Genomic DNA, 24365 nt, shown 5'->3' with positions numbered 1-24365 from the left:
ATTTGTGGTGTATTTTTCATGTCAGCTCATTAGTAAACTTGAAAGACTGCTGTGTGATATTTCTACCCTTGCATTGCAGGGTTTGTGTTTGAAAACAAACACAGGTAGGTAAAAGTGCCCCGCACACTTAATATGAAGGTTCAAATATTAGTGAGCCAATGGCAGCACGGCTGTTTTGACTTTGGCTGCTTAATCTCACTTGTTCTTGCATGCCGAAGGAACGAAGATTATCTGCACACCTGCTGGTAATGGCCTGATGCCACACATATGGCTGTCTTGAGTTTCCAATCATTTCTACAACTCTTATTTTTTTGTAATAGAGTGATTGGAGCACATACTTGTTGGTCACAAAAAACATTCAGAAAGTTTGGTTCTTTTATGAATTTATTATGGGTCTACTGAAAATGTGACCAAATCTGCTGGGTCAAAAGTATACATACAGCAATGTTAATATTTGGTTACATGTCCCTTGGCAAGTTTCACTGCAATACAGCGCTTTTGGTAGCCATCCACAAGCTTCTGGCAAGCTTCTGGTTGAATTTTTGACCACTCCTCTTGACAAAATTGGTGCAGTTCAGCTAAATGTGTTGGTTTTCTGACATGGACTTGTTTCTTCAGCATCTGACATCACATGGACAAAAATAAGACCTTCTGAAGGAAAGTTCTGTGGTCAGATGAAACAAAAATTGAGCTGTTTGGCCACAATACCCAACAATATGTTTGGAGGAGAAAAGGTGACGTCTTTAATCCCAGGAACACCAGACCTACCGTCAAGCATAGTGGTGGTAGTATTACACTCTGAGCCTGTTTTGCTGCCAATGGAACTGGTGCTTTAAATGGGACAATGAAAAAGGAGGATTACCTCCAAATTCTTCAGAACAACCTAAAATCATCAGCCCGGTGGTTGGGTCTTGGACGCAGTTGGGTGTTCCAACAGGACAATGACCCCAAACACACGTCAAAAGTGGCAAAGGAATGACTAAATCAGGCTAGAATTAAGGTTTTAGAATGGCCTCCCCAAAGTCCTGACTTAAACGTGTGGACAATGCTGAAGAAACAAGTCAATGTCAGAAAACCAACAAATTTAGCTGAACTGCGCCAATTTTGTCAAGAGGAGTGGTCAAAAATTCAAGCAGAAGCTTGCCAGAAGCTTGTGGATGGCTACCAAAAGCGCCTTATTGCAGTGAAACTTGCCAAGGGACATGTAAGCAAATATTAACATTGCTGTATGTATACTTTTGACCCAGCAGATTTGGTCACATTTCCAGTAGACCCATAATAAATTCATAAAAGAACCAAACTTCATGAATGTTTTTTGTGACCAACAAATATGTGCTCCAATCACTCTATCACAAAAAAACAATAGTTGTAGAAATGATTGGAAACTCAAGACAGCCATGACATTATGTTCTTTACAAGTGTATGTAAACTTTTGATCACGACTGTATATACACACACCACACACACACACACACACACACACACACACACAGTGCAAGAGTGCGTGAGATCATCAGCGGTGTGTTCTGACATCCTTTGGGTCCATCTCGACTATTTACTGCAGCAAAAGATAATGATGATGATAATGAGGCTGGTGCTGTGGTTTGACCTCAGTGAGTGAGCTCACCAGAGGGACCAAAACGCTCCCCGTGTTGTTGGCATGTGTCTCCCTCTGCAATTATTTACCTGCACTGATGTGTGCAAACACCTCTTATTCCTGCAGCTTTCTTTCAAGTGCAGTTGGTAGACGCTGGTGTCGGTTATAGCAGAGACAGAGCACCAGTGGATTTCTGACTCAAACCTGACCCCCTTCCCTCCTTTCTGTCTTTGTGGTTTTTAACAAGGGTTAATGGACATTGATCTGGATTTAGTCAGCAAATAGTAATCCACGGAATTGTGTGGATTACCCAGATGGCCACAACTCGTATAACCAGGATTTTTAATCTGATAATGTAGTCAAATAGTCATTGTCTTTCCCCCCTGGACCTTTGATGTGTATTACATATACTGTAGAATGACATAATATAATAACAATAATAAAAACTAACAATACAGAGGTGCCTCAATTTATGAGCACATTGCATTCGACGACGACAAAGCTCGTAACTCCAAACACTTGTATGACAAACAAGCAATGCCCATTGAAATGAATTAAAATCATTCTGGCCCCTTCCAAAACAGCACACTTTTAACATGTGGCATGCCTTTTAAGTTTTGGATGCCCGATTGTAGCTGAGATAGGCTCCAGCGCCCCCCGCGACCCCAAAGGGAATAAGCGGTAGAAAATGGATGGATGGATGGGTTTGGAAAAACATTACCATAGCATGCATCACAAGCAACTACAGTAGTTTTGTGAAATAATGTAATAATGCTGTTCAGCATTTACCTTTGGGGAGCAGACTTTTGCAGATGTCTCCTACAGGCTGCTTCTCCGTCGAGTAGTGATAGAAACTATGAAATACTTGATTATGTTACACATGGACATATTTGAGTGACAGAGGGGTCAGCGAAACAAGTGATTGGTATGTCAGTGTACCAGTGGCCATTGCTCTAAGACTGCAAGAGAAGCTCAAATTTGTACTTTTGTGTTTACATTTTAACTGACTAAATATGCGCTAGAATGCGTTCAACTTTTGTTCAGAATCAGCTACTTTCGCAACAGTTGACGTAATTTTTTTCTCACTAATTTCTTATTCATTGTAGTCACAGTGCATTAAACAGTGTTGAAACAGAGCGTCCACTGATTTCAATGGGGGAGCATAGAGTTGGTTGTTCCGCTGGAGCCAAACTCGACAGTCACTGGATAGATGCTCGGCTTTGTCTGGCCCATCCGACGTCGAGCTTCTCTGGAAGTGTATGGAAAGTGGCCTTGGCTGGTCTGGATGCTGCATGGGCTTCTGCATGATGGCAGGATGATCTGTCTGAGGCTGAATTGCTTTTTGATTGACAGCAAAATGAGCGAATCAGCGATCTTGAACTATAAACCACTGCCAGAGCAAATTTTCAACTTTCAATCCGTTGTTCCGCGTTTGAAAGACGTCAAACACAGCATCTGCAGCTTCCCAATATTTTCATAGATAAATGTTTGTCTTTTGGACGTTTGTGGCTAAAGTTTGTGTGATACGGACTGACACGGCATGCATTTAATGGTTTGTTTCTCTGAGTTGGTCGTTTCAGCCTTTTCCTTTTGCACAAACTTTCTTAGTTCCGGTGGTGGAATGTCAGGATTTTGTCGATCTGTTAGCAGCGCTCAAACACGCTCCTGGTACCCTAGCACCTCCAAAACCCTTAAATCTAAACTCCAAACATCTCAGAACAAGCTAGTCAGATTACTTCTAGACCTCCACCCCAGATCCCACCTCACTCCTACCCACTTCTCCAAAGTGGCCTGGCTCAGGGTGGAGGACAGAGTAAAACAACTTGCACTGAGCCTAGTCTATAAAATCCGCTACACCTCCCTGATACCGAATGACCGCCATAACCACAACACCAGGGGGAGCTCCACTAACCACGTTACACCCAGATTCCGATCTAACAAAGGTCTTAACTCATTCTCTTTCTATGCCACATCAATGTGGAATGTGCTCCCAACAGGTATAAAAGAAAGGGCATCTCTATCCTCCTTCAAAACCGCAATAAAAGTACACCTCCAGGCAACTTCAACCCTAAACTAACACCCTCCCCGGATTGTTGTTAATAATCAAATGTAAATAATCAAATGTAGATACTTTTCTTATGCCTTCTGATCTCTCTCTCTCTCTCTCTATGTCCACTACTTGCTGTACATATCCTACCAAGTCAGACCTACACTGTTTCAATATCCATTTCTCTGTTCTCAATTGTTGATGACTGATGATAACAACCATACCTAACCCCCCCACACCCCGAATTGTAAATAATGTAAATAATTCAATGTATATACCCTGATGATTATCTTGTGTGATGACTGTATTATGATGATAGTATATATGATAGTATATATCTGTATCATGAATCAATTTAAGTGGGCCCCAACTTAAACAAGTTGAAAAACTTATTCGGGTGTTACCATTTAGTGGTCAATTGTACGGAATATGTACTTCACTGTGCAACCTACTAATAAAAGTCTCAATCAATCAATCAATCAAACGTCAACTTCGAATAAAAACCTATGTTTGTTTCTTGCGTAAACGAAGCAGGGACAGCAGTGTGTAACAATATATCAACTTTTCTGTTGCTCAAATGGCACACCCCTGTGGTAAATAATTTTTCAGCCCGCAGAGGAACGGGCTGGTAACTCAAATCATGTTCGCTACCTAAATTATCCCAAAAGACAGAGAACTGAGGTACCACTCTATTGATTCATTGATCACTGTAGTTCCCCATATGGAATAGGGAAAGTAGTCAAATTCCTACATAAAATTCCCTATCCTACTTTATTATTATTTCACATATTTTTCATTTGTTGCTTAGCAAAATTCATAGTGTCTAACCATGTGTTTTTAATGCTACCCTGTAGTGACACCATTGCGCCTATAACCATCCCTGTTGCTGCCACACAAGATATTTAAAGAACATGGGGAGTTGGAAGAAACAGGAAGTCACATTGACACACAATAATGAAATTACTTTAGTTTTTTTTTTTACTTTGAACTCCATAAATGTCTGCTGTTTTCGTCTAGTCACAGATGGCCCTACTGTATAATAACATTTGTCATCCAGTGTTACCATAACATGGGCTGGCACACACTGATTTACGGCCCCTGGCTGCTGCCACCCCTGCCCCATCCTAACATTTGTTGAACAGGCTTGCTTTTTGCATGCTCCCTGAGGTGAGATGAAAGGAATGCAAACATCTGACCCCTGTGAAGTGTTCTTTACCACCAGACCTTCGCAACTTACATTCAATATCCCTCTTCAAATCAAGACTCAAAACACACCTATTCCTGACTGCTTATTTATTGTAATCATCTTTTCTTTTCTCTTTGTTGTTGTTGTTGGGTTTTTTTATCCAATTTGATTTTATTGTTGTGATTTTGCATGGTGTCCTTGAGTGCCCAGAAAGAAGCCTTATAAATAAAATTATAAATAAATGGGTTGTACTTGTATAGCGCTTTTCTACCTTCAAGGTACTCAAAGCGCTTTGACACTACTTCCACATTTACCCATTCACACACACATTCACACACTGATGGAGGGAGCTGCCATGCAAGGCGCTAACCAGCACCCATCAGGAGCAAGGGTGAAGTGTCTTGCTCAGGACACAACGGACATGACGAGGTTGGTACTAGGTTGGGATTGAACCAGGGACCCTCGGGTCGCGCACGGCCATTCTCCCACTGCGCCACGCCGTCCCAAATGTATTATTATTAGTATTATTCTGACTGGTTCAACCACATGACAAATGTCAAAAGGGGTACACTTTGCTTCAATTTGGCTCGGCAGTTTTTTGTGTGTGTTTCCTGCATTTTTTTAATGGAATTTTGCCTATTATTCACAATTCTTATGTAAGACAAGAACAAATTTTAGTTTTTTTATATGCATTCTAATTTGTAGTATTCGGCAAGTACCAGGTGGCTAACAATGCAGCTAATGGGAGTAATCCATTGCGCCTATAAAGCCAACAAAACTCAATTTGCATATTAACCAAGTATTCGCGATATTGTTATTATAAGCGCTAACGCCGAGGAACATATTTAAAACATATTTTCCCCATAAGAAATAACAAACAGTAAATTATAATTTTTTACCTACTATGTAGTGTGCAGGTAATTTCTTAGCATTTAGAATATTTAATTGGTATATAACAGCAAAAATAACCTATACAAATATTGTTACTAAAAATGAATCTTTACAGTCCTCACTTTTATTTATCTATACATTTCTGTCCATACACTTCTTTATTTATTTGAAATGATTCATATACTTTTTTTTTCTTCTCAAACTTCAATTTAATTTGATACATGTTTTGTACTAATACAATTGATGGGAAATCATTGTTCAATAATAAACTTTTTTGTGCAAAATAACAAATCTAACATAATTAAAACTTACATTTGCATTTAAAATGGCAAACATTTCTAAATAAGCTCTGATCAGGAATCTAACACAGTACAACTTCCTTACAAGACTAATGCTGCGTGCCATGTAGGGCTGCTCAAAAAAAATAAATTCACATCCAAATCGCTATTTTTTTATGTATTATTTATTCTGATTGTAAATCGATTAATCATTATCAAAAATCGGGGGAAAAAAAATATTTTTTGGAAATGTTTTTTTTAAGAAGACATTGAAAACATGAAACAACCATTACTGATATTATTGTTGCTTTTATACATTTTTGGTTTTCCTTTTTTTGTATTGTATTGAACAAGTATGATGTTTGTACATTTCTATCTTAAGTATTGTAACGCTGGGATTGGGTTGGAGTTGGAGTTACTCTATTTTCTTTTATTAGATCAATTAACATTCTGTGATTTGTGTAAACAACTATTTTAAAATACGCTTTTAAAAATATGTATTTTTTAATCCAACACTACGTGTATAAATCGTACATCGGCAGCCAAGAGGAGCTTTTGGAACCTGTTTTGAAAAGGTTTTATTATCATTTATTGACCGAATAATATATTGTGAGAATCGATTTTAAATGGAATCGTGAGGTGCACAAACATTCTCACCCCTTCATGGAGGGCAGTGACAACCTTGGGGAAAATTTGCCATTTTATTATTTTAAGTGACGTAGCAGGAAAGGTCTAAGAATACATTTGTGGTCAAATTTCATATGAAGCGCCCTGTTATTTATTCATTGACATGTTACGTGTGCTTCCTCACAATAAATAAATAAATTATTATTGCACGCACGAAGACCTCCATGACGAATAAAAACAAAGGACCCAGATTTCCCTCGCCCGGACGCGGGTCACCGGGGCCCCCCTCTGGAGCCAGGCCCGGAGGTGGGGCACGATGGCGAGCGCCTGGTGGCCGGGCCTGTCCCCATGGGGCCCGGCCGGGCACAGCCCGAAGAGGCAACGTGGGTCCCCCCTCCAATGGGCTCACCACCCATAGCAGGGGCCATAGAGGTCGGGTGCATTGTGAGCTGGGCGGCAGCCGACGGCAGGGCACTTGGCGGTCCGATCCTCGGCTACAGAAGCTAGCTCTTGGGACGTGGAACGTCACCTCGCTGGGGGGGAAAGAGCCTGAGCTAGTGCGCGAGGTTGAGAAGTTCCGGCTAGATATAGTCGGACTCACTTCGACGCACAGCAAGGGCTCTGGAACCAGTTCTCTCGAGAGGGGCTGGACTCTCTTCCACTCTGGCGTTGCCGGCAATGAGAGGCGACGGGCTGGGGTGGCAATTCTTGTTGCCCCCCTGCTCAGAGCCTGCACGTTGGAGTTCAACCCGGTGGACGAGAGGGTAGTTTCCCTCCGCCTTCGGGTGGGGGGACGGGTCCTGACTGTGGTTTGCGCTTACGCGCCAAACCGCAGCTCAGAGTACCCACCCTTTTTGGATTCGCTCGAGGGAGTACTTGAGAGTGCTCCCCCGGGTGATTCCCTCGTTCTACTGGGGGACTTCAATGCTCATGTTAGCAGCGACAGTGAAACCTGGAGAGGCTTGATTGGGAAGAATGGCCGCCCGGATCTGAACCCGAGTGGTGTTCTGTTATTGGACTTTTGTGCCCGTCACAGATTGTCCATAATGAACACCATGTTCGAACATAAGGGTGTCCATATGTGCACTTGGCACCAGGACGCCCTAGGCCGCAGTTCCATGATCGACTTTGTAGTTGTGTCATCGGATTTGCGGCCTCATGTTTTGGACACTCGGGTGAAGAGAGGGGCGGAGCTTTCAACCGATCACCACCTGGTGGTGAGTTGGCTGCGATGGTGGGGGAGGATGCCGGACAGACCTGGCAGGCCCAAACGCATTGTGAGGGTTTGCTGGGAACGTCTGGCAGAGTCTCCTGTCAGAGAGAGTTTCAATTCCCACCTCCGGAAGAACTTTGAACATGTCACGAGGGAGGTGCTGGACATTGAGTCCGAGTGGACCATGTTCCGCGCCTCTATTGTCGAGGCAGCTGATTGGAGCTGTGGCCGCAAGGTAGTTGGTGCCTGTCGTGGCGGTAATCCTAGAACCCGTTGGTGGACACCGGCGGTGAGGGATGCCGTCAAGCTGAAGGAGTCCTATCGGGTTCTTTTGGCTCATAGGACTCCTGAGGCAGCGGACAGGTACCGACAGGCCAAGCGGTGTGCGGCTTCAGCGGTTGCGGAGGAAAAAACTCGGACATGGGAGGAGTTCGGGGAAGCCATGGAAAACGACTTCCGGACGGCTTCGAAGCGATTCTGGACCACCATCCGCCGCCTCAGGAAGGGGAAGCAGTGCACTATCAACACCGTGTATGGTGAGGATGGTGTTCTGCTGACCTCGACTGCGGATGTTGTGGATCGGTGGAGGGAATACTTCGAAGACCTCCTCAATCCCACCAACATGTCTTCCTATGAGGAAGCAGTGCCTGGGGAATCTGTGGTGGGCTCTTCTATTTCTGGGGCTGAGGTTGCTGAGGTAGTTAAAAAGCTCCTCGGTGGCAAGGCCCCGGGGGTGGATGAGAACCGCCCGGAGTTCCTTAAGGCTCTGGATGCTGTGGGGCTGTCTTGGTTGACAAGACTCTGCAGCATCGCGTGGACATCGGGGGCGGTACCTCTGGATTGGCAGACCGGGGTGGTGGTTCCTCTCTTTAAGAAGGGGAACCGGAGGGTATGTTCTAACTATCGTGGGATCACACTCCTCAGCCTTCCCGGTAAGGTCTATTCAGGTGTACTGGAGAGGAGGCTACGCCGGATAGTCGAACCTCGGATTCAGGAGGAACAGTGTGGTTTTCGTCCTGGTCGTGGAACTGTGGACCAGCTCTATACTCTCGGCAGGGTCCTTGAGGGTGCATGGGAGTTTGCCCAACCAGTCTACATGTGTTTTGTGGACTTGGAGAAGGCATTCGACCGTGTCCCTCGGGAAGTCCTGTGGGGAGTGCTCAGAGAGTATGGGGTATCGGACTGTCTGATTTTGGCGGTCCGCTCCCTGTATGATCAGTGTCAGAGCTTGGTCCGCATTGCCGGCAGTAAGTCGAACACGTTTCCAGTGAGGGTTGGACTCCGCCAAGGCTGCCCTTTGTCACCGATTCTGTTCATAACTTTTATGGACAGAATTTCTAGGCGCAGTCAAGGCGTTGAGGGGATCTGGTTTGGTGGCTGCAGGATTAGGTCTCTGCTTTTTGCAGATGATGTGGTCCTGATGGCTTCATCTGGTCAGGATCTTCAGCTCTCGCTGGATCGGTTCGCAGCCGAGTGTGAAGCGATTGGGATGAGAATCAGCACCTCCAAGTCCGAGTCCATGGTTCTCGCCCGGAAAAGGGTGGAATGCCATCTTCGGGCTGGGGAGGAGACCCTGACCCAAGTGGAGGAGTTCAAGTACCTCGGAGTCTTGTTCACGAGTGAGGGAAGAGTGGATCGTGAGATCGACAGGCGGATCGGTGCGGCATCTTCAGTAATGCGGACGCTGTATCGATCCGTTGTGGTGAAGAAGGAGCTGAGCCGGAAGGCAAAGCTCTCAATTTACCGATCGATCTACGTTCCCATCCTCACCTATGGTCATGAGCTTTGGATTATGACCGAAAGGACAAGATCACGGGTACAAGCGGCCGAAATGAGTTTTTTCCGCCGGGTGGCAGGGCTCTCCCTTATAGATAGGGTGAGAAGCTCTGTCATCCGGGGGGAGCTCAAAGTAAAGCCGCTGCTCCTCCACATCGAGAGGAGCCAGATGAGGTGGTTCGGGCATCTGGTCAGGATGCCACCCGATCGCCTCCCTCGGGAGGTGTTTAGGGCACGTCCGACCGGTAGGAGGCCACGGGGAAGACCCAGGACACGCTGGGAAGACTATGTCTCCCGGCTGGCCTGGGAACGCCTCGGGATCCCTCGGGAAGAGCTGGACGAAGTGGCTGGGGAGAGGGAAATCTGGGCTTCCCTGCTTAGGCTGCTGCCCCCGCGACCCGACCTCGGATAAGCGGAAGAAGATGGATGGGATGGATGGATGGATGCACGCACAAAATGAGTGCTCAGTTGAAGGTGCTGAAACAGCTGTGTGATGTAAATGACACGATGTGTTGACTCTCCTGAAAGTTAAACTCAGTTACCACATACCATGAATTGATTAACGTGGACCCTGACTTAAACAACTTATTGGGGTGTTACCATTTAGTGGTCAATTGTACGGAATATGTACTGTACTGTGCAATCTACTAATAAAAGTTTCAATCAATATTGTTTCTCCTTGAAACGCTTTTTCCCATCTGATCAATCACCAATATGTAAAACTGTTTTTGAGTTTGAGTTAATTTCGAACATGCATAAAATTACAACATGATACATCACAATTTCCAGTTTCTCTATTAAACATGTTTGAAAAGGAGTAGGAAGAAGCAGAGCTTATTGAATCCTATCCCTTTTCCATTACATAGCAGTTGCCAACAATTGTGTTCACTTCCTGTTCTCAAATTATGCACATTATACTCCATGAGTAATAACATTAAAAATATATATATATATATAGATAATATGTGGAAAGAAAGTCCTGGAAAAGTTGAGTTTTTAGGACAAGCAGGAGATCCGATACATCCCAGCAGGCACGAGACATTCATGCAACGTTAATTATGCATCCATGTCCATTAAAACGGACTTTGAAACAACGTTGCAAAAAAGTTTTATCTGTAAATTGAGACAGTGTTGATGTCCAAGGTTGACTCCACGTTGTTGGTGAGGAAATGACCACATTTGACCACACGGGGCGGTATAGCTCGGTTGGTAGAGCGGCCGTGCCAGCAACTTGAGGGTTGTAGGTTCGATCCCCGCTTCCGCCATCCTAGTCACTGCTGTTGTGTCCTTGGGCAAGACACTTTACCCACCTGCTCCTAGTGCCACCCACACTGGTTTAAATGTAACTTAGATATTGGGATTCACTATGTAAAGCGCTTTGAGTCACTTGAGAAAAAGCGCTATTTAAATAAATGTAATTCATTTCAATGCTCAAATCGACGTCACAACCCAACGTTGATTAAACATCGTCAAAAAGCACGTTGTTTCAATGTTATGTTTGAGTCGCTCAACGTCAAGACCTAATTCAACAAAGTTCTCAACGTTGTTTTCATGTCCTGTGCCAGATGGAAATTGCTTTTCACTAGTAACCGTCCTGTTTTCTGTCCTCTCGCGTCCTTCAGAACCAGGCATGGCTGGGAACCCGTTCCGGGCCACCCAAATCTGGAGCAGCATCATCTCCTATCTCCACACTCACGTGAAGGTCAAGAGGCGGCGCCACAACCTCAAGTCCTATCACGACTGCTTCCTGGGCTCGGAGGCCGTGGACGCCGTGTTGGCTCACATCACCTTCAACCGCTTCTTCGGCGACGAGGCGGTCCCTCGCCACAAGGCCGTCCGTCTGTGTCAGGCCCTGATGGAGTCGAGGGTCTTTGAGCCGGTGGGCGTCAAAGTGTTCGGCAAGGAAAAGAAGCGGGCCACGTTCGAGGACAGCAGCTGTAGTTTGTACAGGTTCCTGAACCACACCGGCGCCTCGTCGCCGCTGGGCAACATCAAGTCCACCTCCACTGGGACCATAGAGAGCGGATACGACTCTCCAGGCCTCTACAGGAACGAGAACAACTACAGTCCTTTATGTGAAAGGTAGAAATGGGACCCATTACCTCCCTGCTTGGCACTCAGCATCAAGGGTTGGAATTGGGGGGTTAAATCACCAAAAATGATTCCTGGGCGTGGCCACCGCTGCTGCTCACTGCTCTCCTCACCTCCCAGGGGGTGAACATGGGGATGGGTCAAATGCAGAGGACACATTTCCCCACACCTAGTGTGTGTGTGACTATCAGTGGTACTTTAACTTTAACTTAACTTAATAAATACTTCCAGAGTCAAACCTACATCCAACATGTTCACCTTTCAAAACTCGACTTTAATACAGGGGTGTAAAACGTACGATCCGGCCCGCAAACAGGTTTTATCCGGCTCGCGGGATGAGTTTGCTAAGTATAAAAATGAGTTGAAATTTTTGAATGAAAGAAACTGCTGTTCTAAATGTGTCCACTAGATGTCGCAATAGAAATTCTTTGTAGATTATGCTACATATGTAAAAAAGATAATAAACCACATGATGTTAGTACATCAGTCAAGGAAAATGAGCAAACTACTTAAATAACATCCTGTAATTTGATTTTGATATTATTTTTTTATCTTGATAGATTGAAAATGAACACCAATGAGTTTACTGATGAACATTATCATATAATTTATTCAGAAAGTATAAATAACGACAAATAAAGATAGAATAATATTAAGTGTAAAAAAAACAACAACAACAACATTATGATTTGTACATTTTCAGAATGTACTTATTCTATTTTTAAACAAAGAAAACAATCTGAAGTTGTCTTTATTATTAAGTTATCGTGCCGTGATTTTACCAGTCCGGCCCACTCGATCTAAAATGAGTTTGACACCCCTGCTTTAATAGGACGACGACTGGAAAGAGTTGGGTGAAAACAGAAAATAAACAAGTTAAAAAGATGTATTTTGTCGGACTATAATGAAATAACCGCAATCCAAACAACACAAAGTAACCCTGTTTGAAATGTGACATTCCTCCAGACAAGAGGTGCCCAGCTACTCCACTCACTCACCAGTCAGAAGAAGCAAAATGGTGGAGGACATGCTGAGAAATCTCAACCTGGACACGACCATCACCCCTCAGTTGATCAACCAGGGCCTCTCCCAGAAGCGTAAGTAGCAGCCTGACCAAAAAAACAACAGCAACAAATGGTGCAAAAGGTCACACAAGCACTGTGTTGTGTGGTCCTTTGACCTCGCATGATCCCCCCACAGTTGTCCATGAGGTGTGGCGCCAGCAGGCCGTGTGCAGGCTCCTGCAGCTCATCGAGCTCCCGCTGCTGGAGGACTTGCTGCAGGGAAAGGACGCATCACGCTCTTCCTTGTACGCCTTGGACGGCAACTCGGACCTGATGTTGACGTCCAGCTACTTGGACAGAGAAGTGCTTAAGGCCTTCAGCGAGGCGCAGTAAGTGCATGTAAACACGGAAGTTGCAGTGTTTTAACCATTTACTTTACCACCTGTAAAAAATATATATTCATATATTTGGCATCTTAATATACTCTCTTAATATAACTTTCCCTAGTCCAAAGGTTTAATAAGGGGGGGGGGGGGAATTGTGATGGTAACCATAGAGCAGGGGTGGGCAATTAATTTTTACCGGGGGCCGCATGAGCAACCCGAGCACTGCTGGAGTGTCACACCGACAATATTTCAATTAAATTTTGCTCAAATTATTTTTGATATACCATGAGATAAATAATAATAATTTCATTTAACCTAACTTAACTTTATCCAAAAGCAGATTGCTTTTGATGGTTTTATTTTTAACACTGTCTTACACAACACTTCCTGATGTATAATACAATGCAAAAATGTCAATTTCTGTCACTTTATCCTGCATCCTCTTTAAAAGTCCAACATTTTCTCCCGTCAGATTTGGACAGCCATCTGTTGTCACACCTGCCAGCTTGTCCCATTTCAGTCCTAACATGTCCAAACACACATTTACCTATGTGAACAAGTCATTACCTGTGGTTGTCTCTTTAATTGACTGCATGGCTGCCAGCTCCTCCGTGATTTGAAAGTCTGCAGTTATCCCACGTAAGAAGATGAGCAGCTGGGCGGTGTCACGTACATCGCAGCTCTCATTCACAGCCAGCGAAAAGCAGTCAAAGTCGGCCGTTCTGTTCTTCAGCTGAAGCTCCAAGTTTCCAGCGATGGTCTCAACCCGCCTCGTTACAGTGCGTCGGGAGAGTAACACATTCTCAAATGCGCCCCTCACAATCGCGCACGAGCATACTCCACACGGAAGTAATACAAATAACGCTTTTCAAAACAAAAGCAGCACCGTTGTATTGCACATAGATACTTTTTGAAATTTATTTTGTAATTTATGATTGGCCTCACGCGGGCCGGACAGGGACGCACAAAGGGCCGGATGTGGCCCGCGGGCCGTAGAATGCCCAGGTCTGCCATAGAGGCTCCTCGGGACTATGTGAGCAGTGCAATTATTAGGGGAAAAAAACAGCTGACAAAATATAGGCTAAAAAGACTAGATTTTAAGTAATAAATACTAAAAACTTGTGAAATTATCTGTCCATGCAGCTAGTTAATTTTACTTGATAAGACATCATAAATTAAAAGTTGTATATCTAGAAATTAGCAGGATTTTTTTTTGTTTGTTTTGTTTTGTTTTTTTGTCCTGTCCAGCTTCTCAGGCAAATCATATAGTTCATGTAGATGCCCATGTCGACTGTTCAGATTTACTTTACAAAAGAGAAGTGTAAAAAAAAAAAAAAAAAAATTAGCAGGATTCTTAAAATAGAAAAAAGTATTTCATTGCTAAATTAAGCATCCTCAGGATGTTGCAGACTCTTTACACTTGCAGCTTTAATTGACATTGTATTTGCCATAGACATGCTACTGATTACCATTAATGATTTTACATGGTAATTTCAACACCTCCAAATTTGGTGATGAAAACTAAGACGCACGTTAAAATAAAACAGCTGGTTTGTAATAAGAACAATACGTACAGTATAAACATCTTTTGGGCACAACATAAGGCTAGCCTGGCACATTCAGCTTCGTGGCAAAGACTACTTTGTAGCTAGGCAACACATTGTAGCCTTTACACCGCTGTCATCTAGCGTCCAATTGCAACTGCATGCAAAGTCTACTATATAATACTTGCAAATGAGACTCAGAAATGTCAAAAGAAAACAAGACAGCACAGTTATCATAATAGCTAATTTTTAATTAAATGGTACATTAAAAATGAGATTTTATTATTAAATGATAAACATGTTGTAGAGGCTGCCCTCTAGTGGGTTCCTCGGACCACCACACATTGCCACGAAAGCCCGGATCAGGGGTACAACCCTGTTTTATTTTCATCAAATAGTGCAAGGTTTTTGCTTCCCAGCAAAATGTCTTTCCTGCGTCTGTGTCTCTCTCTCTCTCTCTCTGGCTCCCACTCCAACTCCAACACCAACCCCGTGTCTCGTTCCGGCTGCTGCTAATAAAGGCGACAGGTGAATAGATAACCAGTCCCACCTGGGCCATCCACTCACCTGTCGCTGTCTTCGAGGCCGGTCCTTGCACACCCCGTTCCGCGGCAGGCCCTCAGGCCACGCCCCCCCCCCTCCACACATGTATTATCGATTCCCAGGTTCCAGGAATTGGTAGCGTATCGATTCAAATGTAAAGGTACACTTCACTATGCACAAACGAGTCCAACATTGTCTTTCATGGTTTTAATGCTTAGTTCATGTCCCAACCACATGGAAATAAATGACATGAACATGAATGTTTGCCCACCAAGTGTAAACAGCAAGTGTCAGCAATACAATGTTTGTATAATCATCATCATGTTGGTAATTCCCTCCTAACTGTCCCTCAGTGAAGATGAGTGGATGTCTGGGGCGGTGGACTGTCTGGAGTTTCTCCCTGATGAACAAGTGGTCCAGGTCAGTCGAGGTTTGGCCGGCCGTGCCGGCGACCTAATGCGGTGTAAGAGGCTGCTCTACGACGTGCTGGCTCAGCATTACGCTCGAGCCGACCAGCCGCCTCTGCTTAGCAACCACGTGTTGGACATCCATTCGGGCATCTCGGAGCTTCTAGGTGAGAAGATCTGGGACCTAGATTCTAGGTGGTGTTTCTCTTTGTTACAAGATGTCTCTTCCCCGTCGCCTCATACTGATCATCGTTTTATGTGCTGTTAGTGAACGGTAAGTTGGAGCAAGCTTTGGAGGCCTTGCAGCTCAGCCTGAAGCTGCAGGACTCTCGCAGCATGGAGGAGCTCCGACGGCTGCTGAGGTTCATGGCTGTCGCCGCCAGAACGCAGGACATCAAACTGCACAAAGAGGTGTGTGTGTGTGTGTGTGTGTGTGTGTGTGTGTGTGTGTGTGTGTGTGTGGTCTTGTATTTCTACCCTTCTTGAGACATCAACAAGGAAAAGTACCTTCCATATGAGGACCGGTGAACAAGTTAGGACATAAATCATGGTCCCAATACGGAAAAACCATTGCATCTAATAGGGAATGTCTCATTGGCACCCCTGGTGGTGAAATCTATCAACATTAGGGTGGTCCCAAAAAGGAGGGATTTTTCAAGTTGACTGTGTGTCGGTTTTAAAAGTGCTCCCCCTCTGCTCAACATATGGAATAACATGTGTGTGTAAAAATTTGAAGTGCTCCCCCTCCTTGCCAACATATGGACTAACAGGTGTGTGTAAGAAATTGAAATGCGCCCCCTTTGGCCAAAATGTATTAAAAAATAAAATAAATATGTATATAAAGATATACTGTAATAACTTCAAGTAAATAATGAAGATTAAAAACCAATTACAAACAAAAAAAAAATTCAAAAATGAACTAAAATCAGTCTTTTTCTCACAATGTGTCAACTTTTTTCTTATAAAATTGGGAACAATTTCTCATATTATTTCTGTTTCTGTAATACTGTAATATTTTTTCGTAAGATTATTTTTTTATGTAAAATTATTACTTTTTTAATGTAAAATTATTACATTTTTAATGTGAAATTATTGCTTTTTAATGCAAAATGGCGACATTTGTCATATGAAATTCTGACTTTTATCACAATATTGGCAATTGTTTCGTTCTTGTAAAATAATGACATTTTTTGAGTAAAATTATGACTTTTGTCATAATTTTGCCAAGTACAATCCCGATTATTATTATAATATTGCCAAAATTTAAAAAAAATATTTTAAAATTGTGACTCATTTCATAAAATTGCCAACATTTTAAGCTTTTTCTTGTGAAATTGCAACTGTTATTGAGTACAATTCCAACTTTTATCATAATATTGCACACATGTTCAGTTTTTCTTGTAAAATTTTGACTTGCGTTGAGTAAAATTACAACTTTTATTATAATACTGCCAAAATTCTAAGTTTTTCTTGTGAAATTACAACTCATTTTTCACAACAAGCTTTTTTATATTTGCATCGTATGTATATATTATGAATTATTCATCTTTATATATATCTAGAAGGGGTGGTCATAAAGAGGTAGGCATTTTTCGGAGGTCTCAAGAAGGCAACAAATACAAGAAAGTGTGTGTGTGTGTGTGTGTGTGTGTGTGTGTGTGTGTGTGTGTGTGTGTGTGTGTGTGTGTGTGTGTGTGTGTGTGTGTGTGTGTGTGTGTGTGTGTGTGTGTATTACCGGCAAAGCCACATTACAGCAGTACCTCAACCACTGAAATTAATCAAAATCAATTTATTCCATGCTGGCCCCCACCAAAACAGTAGAATTTTAATATGTAACATGCCTTTTACAAAGAAAAACGGATTTTTGGTTAAGAAATATTGTATCAAAAACAACAATATGACGTCCCTTTGCCACATTGCACTTCCAATATTCCAATGCTTCACCACATCGCTGATTTTTTTAGGGTATACTGTTATATGTTTTTAAAAACATATTTCCTCTAAATGAAGCATTTTCACACATAACAATAGATAAATAAGCTAAAGATATCAAGACTATAGTATTGGCCACTCGAGGAGACCAAACCAATCAGAGCTTGCTGTTCAGTATCATGTCCACTGATTGGCTCAGCCTCAGTTAGCATTACTATATTGGATGAAAAGAGTGTAAAGGTGATTAAAGAGTGTTATTACATGTCTACAGGGCTCTCATAATGTTGAAAAACTGACTGCTTTTTCCAGACTATAGAGCGGTATATAAACTGTTTTTAGGAAAAACTATATTTTCCCACATATTAGCCGCACCAGTCTATAAGCCGCAGATATATATGTTGTAAAATGAGTTAATTACTCAGAAGGATTCTGTAAATGTTTATTTACATACCTTAATTGTTTCCAAACCATGTCTGTAACACGTCAGTAAAACGGTGAATCAAACAAAACAGAAGTCATCGCCATGAACCCACTAGCTGCGGAAGCTAGCGCTCCAATCAGCTAAACAGACTAAATAACTCCACAGTGACATTTTGGTGAGTTTACTGAAATTTTGTGAAACTGAAACAATACAAAAAGAATGCTGTTGTAAGTTAATAATACGGACACAGACACTCGTAAAACGTGTTAACATATTAGCTAATGCTAATAACATTATTATTAACATTAGTATTAGCTAACATTTTTAATGCTAGCGTCATTACATGACGATAGCGCGTACAAATATGCATGAAAACACTCCTACTGACATCACACATGGGACGGTTTAGTAAGTAAGAATTGTTTTAGTTATATTGTAAAATGTACAAATGTTGCTTGACGTGATGAATGAAGAATCCATACGAGTAGAAACGCTATAGACGGCTGGAAGACTGAACAGCACTCTACTTCCGGTTGAAAGCACTAAATGGAAGGACACTGCAGCAGTGAGCGAAATCGTCCAAAAGATAGCGCCATAGCACAAACAACAAAATACTCCTTCAGTGTGTTATTTTTTTATTTATTTTTAAAATTGGAATTATGGCCATCAGCGAAGAAAAATCCACAAATTAGCCGCACTGTTTTATAAGCCGCAGGGTTCAAATTGTCGGAAAAAGGTAGCGGCTTGTAGTCCGGAATTTACGGTATTTAGAAAGTCTTAAATGTTTTGGTTTTTTTTGCGTTCTTGCTATGAAATATTATATAATATATGAAATGATTAATTTATCAGTGTCATGTCTGGAACCAATTAACAGCGACAAACGAGGTATTACTGTACAATATAATGTAGTACTAACAAAGAGAGCAATTTTACAAAGTAACGTAATAATAATGTTCTGCATTTATCTTGACGAGTGGACTTCTACGGTATCTCCTTCCAAAAAGCCGCTTCTCCGTCAAACACACCATTGGCGGATTTCTCCTATTTTCATGGATAAATGTCTGCCCTTGAGGTATTTTTTTAACATTCTTGGCTGGTGTTGGACTCATTCTGCTTCAGTACGGAGCAGACTAGCAGCTACAAGATAAGGCTAGGGTGGATCTTACCGGGTTCAGCGGATGTTTGTAACTCAAAGTGTTGCTTGTAACTTAAAGCATAACAAGACAGCTCTTATCTCAAAACGCTCTTAAGTTGAGGCACCACTGTAACTTCACTGGCGGAGTTGTTGACCAACCACACGCGCTCTCCTCAGATCGAGAACCGCATGGCAGTGAAGAGGTCGTTCTCCAGCGCCATCGTCTACAGCAGGAGACTCTCCAAGGGCAAAGTGGACCTGATGGTTCTGTTCATGATGGACAACCACTGCGACCTGTTCAAAGTGAGTCTTCTGCGTGTGCGTCAGAGCACGATAAGCATCACGCTCTCAGCGAGAGCTGTTTCAGACCACGATAACACGCTGTTTACGCGGGTTTGAACCCCGCAGCCACATCAGGAGCTGCTTAAAACAGGTTCCATAAAACCAGATGCATCTGTCTGCCTAAAAGAAAACAACAAAAAAAGAACTTCCTAACAGGAAGGAGGCAGTAAGTTACATAAGAGAGATGCAGTGGGAGCCAAAATAATAATACCGCTTTTGTTTGTGCTCCTTTTTAATATTTCCATCCTGTCTTCACTGACTACACACACATTGGACACTGTATTAAACACATCTAATGATATATTTATTAATGTAATGTACCACTAATAACGCCTTGGAATTATAGTGTTTTTTAAGGGACCAAATAGTATTAAATAGTGGTAAAACGAAAACATGATTACACCATACACTAGTGTCCTGAAGTTGTATTGTGTTGATTACCGTATTTTTCGGACTATAAGTCGCAGTTTTTTTCATAGTTTGGCCGGGCTCCAGTGCGACTTATATATGTTTTTTTCCTTCTTTATTATGCATTTTTGGCAGGTGCGACTTATACTCCGTTGCGACTTATACTCCGAAAAATACGGTAAATGGAAAAATATACCATTTATGTTGGATCAGCTTTATATATTTGTTTATTTAGATCATTTTAGAAAAATATTCAAATTAAACATTATTCTAAAAAAAAATTAAGAAAATAACTCATTTTGTTTCAGGGGCCACCTAATTAAATGACAAGTGGACCGGACCACTACAATCTTGACATAATTACCTTTGGATAACAATAAGTCCATGTTCCATTTTTTTTAATGCAAACAAGTACATATTCCATATTTAATTAAATATCCATTTACAAAACATATACACCGAATTCTAAAGACAAGTGTTTTCACAAATACAAACAACCTTTCAAGTCAAAGGTATTTGGAACTATAAAATATAGAAATACAGAATTTATCTTCTCTCCTCTTTGCTCGATGTTGTATTTTTTTTGTTTTGTCTTGACGTGTGACACCAACTATTACATTACATTCCAGTTGTGCCTCATAAAGATTTTTCTTTCTACTTTTGAAATTAATCCAGCAGGCGGGATTGGATCGCAGACCGGGCCGGTTTTGACCCCCAGTCCGTAACTGTTACTCTTTGGTGAATTAGAATTGAATCAGAAGACTTTCTCTGATTGCTGTTGTCAGATCAGCTGTGCAGGCTGGAGTCTTGACATGGACCATTTTCTCCAATTGCCACCTCAGATTTTCAATCGGGTTGAGATCCGGACTGTTTTGCAGGTCATGACATTGACCTTACTTACGCATCTTTCTTCACAGGAAGTTTGCAGTTTTGCTCTATGGAAAGTTGCAGTGATATCTTAAACATGATGTCATCATCCCCAAACATCGTTTCAACTGAAGTAATATGAAGTGTCCAAAATGTTGTGCATTTATTGGAGATGTAATGACAGCCATCTCTCCAGTGCCATTACCTGACATCCAGCCCCGTATTATCAATGACTGTGGAAATGTGCACATTTTCTTCAGGAAGTCGTCTTCGTAAATCTCATTGGAACAACGTCAAACAAACGTTCCGCTTCATCAACTTGCCCAGTGCAGATTGGCGATTCATCACTGAATATGACTTTCATCCAGTCATTGATAGTCCATCATTGCTTTTCCTTAGCCCAATTAAAACTTTTGTTCCTGTTTATGTGTTTAATGATGGCTTTCTTTTAGCTTTTCTATATTTAAATCCCATTTCTTTCAGGCGGTTTCTGACGGAAGCTGTCTCCAGTTTCCGCCCATTCGTTCTTCTTTTGTTTTGCTGTGTATTTTCTGTTGTCAAGACATATTGCTTTAAGTTTTATGTCTTGACGCCTTGATGTTTTCAGTATGCTTGCCTTTTAAAACCTTCCCACGTTGTTTGTACTTGGTCCAGACTGTGAACAGTCGACTTCTTTTTGCAACAATGCGTGATGATAAGAAGTTTGATAATCCTCTCCTTGGTTTCAATTGACATCTATTTTGTTGGAGCCATGATTCATGTCAATCCACCTGGTGCAACAGCTCTCCAAGGTGTGAACCCTCCTTTTTAATTGCAGACTAATGAACATATTTAATCTGATGCAGGTGTTTGCTTTGGAAATGAAAATTTACAGGGTGACTTTATAATGTCTTTCTTTAAAATTTAGGGGTTCTATATATATATATATATATATATATATATATATATATATATATATATATATATATATATATATATATATATATATATATATATATATATACACTCACACACAGTACAGGCCAAAAGTTTAGACACACCTTCTCTTTTCAATGCATTTTCTTTATTTTCATGATTATTTACATTGTAGATTGTCACTGAATGCATCAAAACTATGACACATGTGAAGTGAAAACACTTTCAGGTGACTACCTCTTGAAGCTCATTGAGAGAATGCCAAGAGTGTGCAAAGCAGTAATCAGAGCAAAAGGTGGCTATTCTGAAGAAACTAGAATATAAAACATGTTTTCAGTCATTTCGGCTTTTTTTGTTAAGTACATAACTCCACATGTGTTCATTCATAGTTGTGATGCCTTCAGTGACAATCTACAATGTAAATAGTCATGAAAATAAAGAAAACACATTGAATGAGGTATATATATATATATATATATATATATATATATATATATATATATATATATATATATATATATATATATATATATATATTTTTTTTTTTTTTTTAATATTTTTTTTTTTACTTGATCTAAAAATTAAACTGTTAGTGCCAACCACAGATTATTTTCTTGATTTATTTTAGTGTTTCTTAAAGCCGAAAAGATGCCATTTAAAATGATTATAGTTTTGTGTCATGTTTTTTTTTTTTTTTTTTACAAAATTATACATCTGTGTGAGCTTTAAAATACCTGTTTTCTTTCCGCTTTCTAATGAACTCCAACGATTATTAAAGCTAAACAATTACATCGTTATATATACAGTATAATATGTTATTTTGAAAAGACAAGGGAACTTTGTCCATGTTTTACGACTCAAAATGTGGAATACAGTCTTATTTTCTGCCACCAGGTTCCTGTTTCGTTACACAAGATGGTGAGCGACAGATTAAAGAACATTGCCAATGGCAAGGAAACCGATGTCCTAACAGGTATGCACATTTCACACTGTAATAATAATAATAATATTGATGATATTCACTGTCCGACTATGTGTGTTTAGGACCCACATATTGCAGCAGGGAAGCTTACACTAATGTAGAAAAAGACACCAACGAGGAACTACGCTCATTACTGCAGACGATCCACGAGAATCCCATCCTACCTCCCAAAGAAAAGCAACGCCTCCTTGGACAATTTTACAAAGGCCACCCGGACATTGTTGTGCAGTATTTTGGCAATAAGTTCTCCAGCATGAACGTGGTGCTTCATGACAATCTGATATAATGATGTACATTTTGAAGGTATGGATTGCCTTTCTGTAAATAGTCTGAAGAAATCCGGATTAAACTGTGATATTTTAGGGCATTTAAAAAAAAAAGTGAAATATTTATGCAGGACACGGACATATGTTGTTCCTCCACAGGTGATATCAGTGCCTTTGCAATGGTTATGTTATGTTAACAATAAACAATGTGATGCAGACCAGCTGCGTCTGAGAAAACCTTCGGACGCCAATTTGAAAGTCTGATGTTGTGGTTTTGTAAACAGTCGGAGGGAGTCATAAGAATGTCCTCCCTGTGGGCATCGGAACCCCAATAGCTTAGTTTCAGCTCAGTCATGTGGTCAGGGATGTTGTTTAAGGCTCCAAGCAGGCAGGGGATGGCTGCCTTGTTAGTAGGAGGCCACTAAAGTCTTCCCACGCTTGTTTGCAGGTTAAAAACAAATATAACTTGTATTTAGTCCACCAGTCAGGACACATACAAATGGTTTCTGTACACATTTTATCACATGCACATTAGATTTTATGGCAATACTGAGTTGTGGTGCAAAAACACAGGGGAATCCTTTGCAAATATTGTCAATGAGACTTAATGACGTCATTATAGTTTGTATGCATTTAGTAATACAACTGTTCCGATACAACACCGATATTGGAGCCTTGAGTGTTGATCCGATACGATACCAGCACAAATCAAACATGCTTTCATCATTTTGTAGTGTGGGATGTGACAAAAGGTTTCATCCAGTGGAATTAGTCAAACAGAGAACAATGGTAGATGTAAAAACTCCCAAATCTATTTATTATTAACTGTCTGGGATGGATTGATGTTCTCTTTAACGTGGAGTGGTAATTGTTTCTTGGTGACACCTACTGGCCACAATAATCCATTGAGATAAGCGCATGACGCGGTAAGTTGAATGATGCGGACACGTTTGTTACTGGATACTTTCTTTTCTGCCTTGGAGACTGTACAGTGCAGGCCAAAAGTTTGGACACACCTTCTCATTCACAACACAACTGATGGTCCCAACCCCATTGATAAAACAAGACACACACTAATCAACCCTGATAAGGTGCACCTGTGACGTGAAAACCATGTTAGTTGACTGCCTCTTGAAGCTCATCGAGAGAATGCCAAGAGTGTGCGAAAAAGTAATCAGAGCAAAGGGTGGCTATTTTGAAGAAACTATAAAACATGTTTTTAGTTATTTCACCTATTTTTTTGTCAATACATAACTCCAAATGTGTTCATTCATAGTTTTGATGCATTCAGTGACAATCTACAATGTAAATAGTCATGAAAATAAAGATTGAATGAGAAGATTTGTCCAAACTTTTGGCCTGTACTGTATATGTAAGTAAAAGGCAACGGTAATAATTTGATATTTGTCTACTTTGACAAATGTCACGTTTTAGACTGCAATATTTTTCAATAAAGGGCACTTATGTCTAGCTTGTGTGCTATTGTGTGCTTAGCTGTTGCGTAGCT

At 41.4% G+C, this 24365-nt stretch overlaps 1 protein-coding gene across 3 annotated transcripts in view; it reads left to right on the top strand.

Annotated features, from left to right (window-relative positions):
• Window positions 1–24234, top strand: part of depdc7a (DEP domain containing 7, paralog a) — a 36822-nt gene extending 12588 nt beyond the window's left edge. For 2 of the 3 annotated variants that reach the window (XM_061963530.1, XM_061963529.1), the window contains 8 exons: window positions 11238–11697; window positions 12673–12803; window positions 12907–13099; window positions 15537–15757; window positions 15859–16001; window positions 19256–19381; window positions 22505–22583; window positions 22655–24233. In XM_061963530.1, the coding sequence (XP_061819514.1) occupies window positions 11246–11697; window positions 12673–12803; window positions 12907–13099; window positions 15537–15757; window positions 15859–16001; window positions 19256–19381; window positions 22505–22583; window positions 22655–22878 (1569 nt within the window). In that variant the 5' untranslated portion in view covers window positions 11238–11245 and the 3' untranslated portion in view covers window positions 22879–24233. Of the gene's footprint in view, window positions 1–11237; window positions 11698–12672; window positions 12804–12906; window positions 13100–15536; window positions 15758–15858; window positions 16002–19255; window positions 19382–22504; window positions 22584–22654 lie in introns of all 3 variants that reach the window. The other variant, XM_061963528.1, reaches the window with a different exon arrangement.
• The last annotated feature ends 131 nt before the right edge of the window (window positions 24235–24365 follow it).

This window comes from Nerophis lumbriciformis, linkage group LG06 (genome assembly GCF_033978685.3).
Source record: "Nerophis lumbriciformis linkage group LG06, RoL_Nlum_v2.1, whole genome shotgun sequence".
In the NCBI taxonomy this organism is placed as follows: Eukaryota; Metazoa; Chordata; class Actinopteri; order Syngnathiformes; family Syngnathidae; genus Nerophis; species Nerophis lumbriciformis.
The sequence above is the reverse complement of the archived record's forward strand: the minus strand, read 5'-3'. Positions and strand labels throughout refer to the sequence as shown.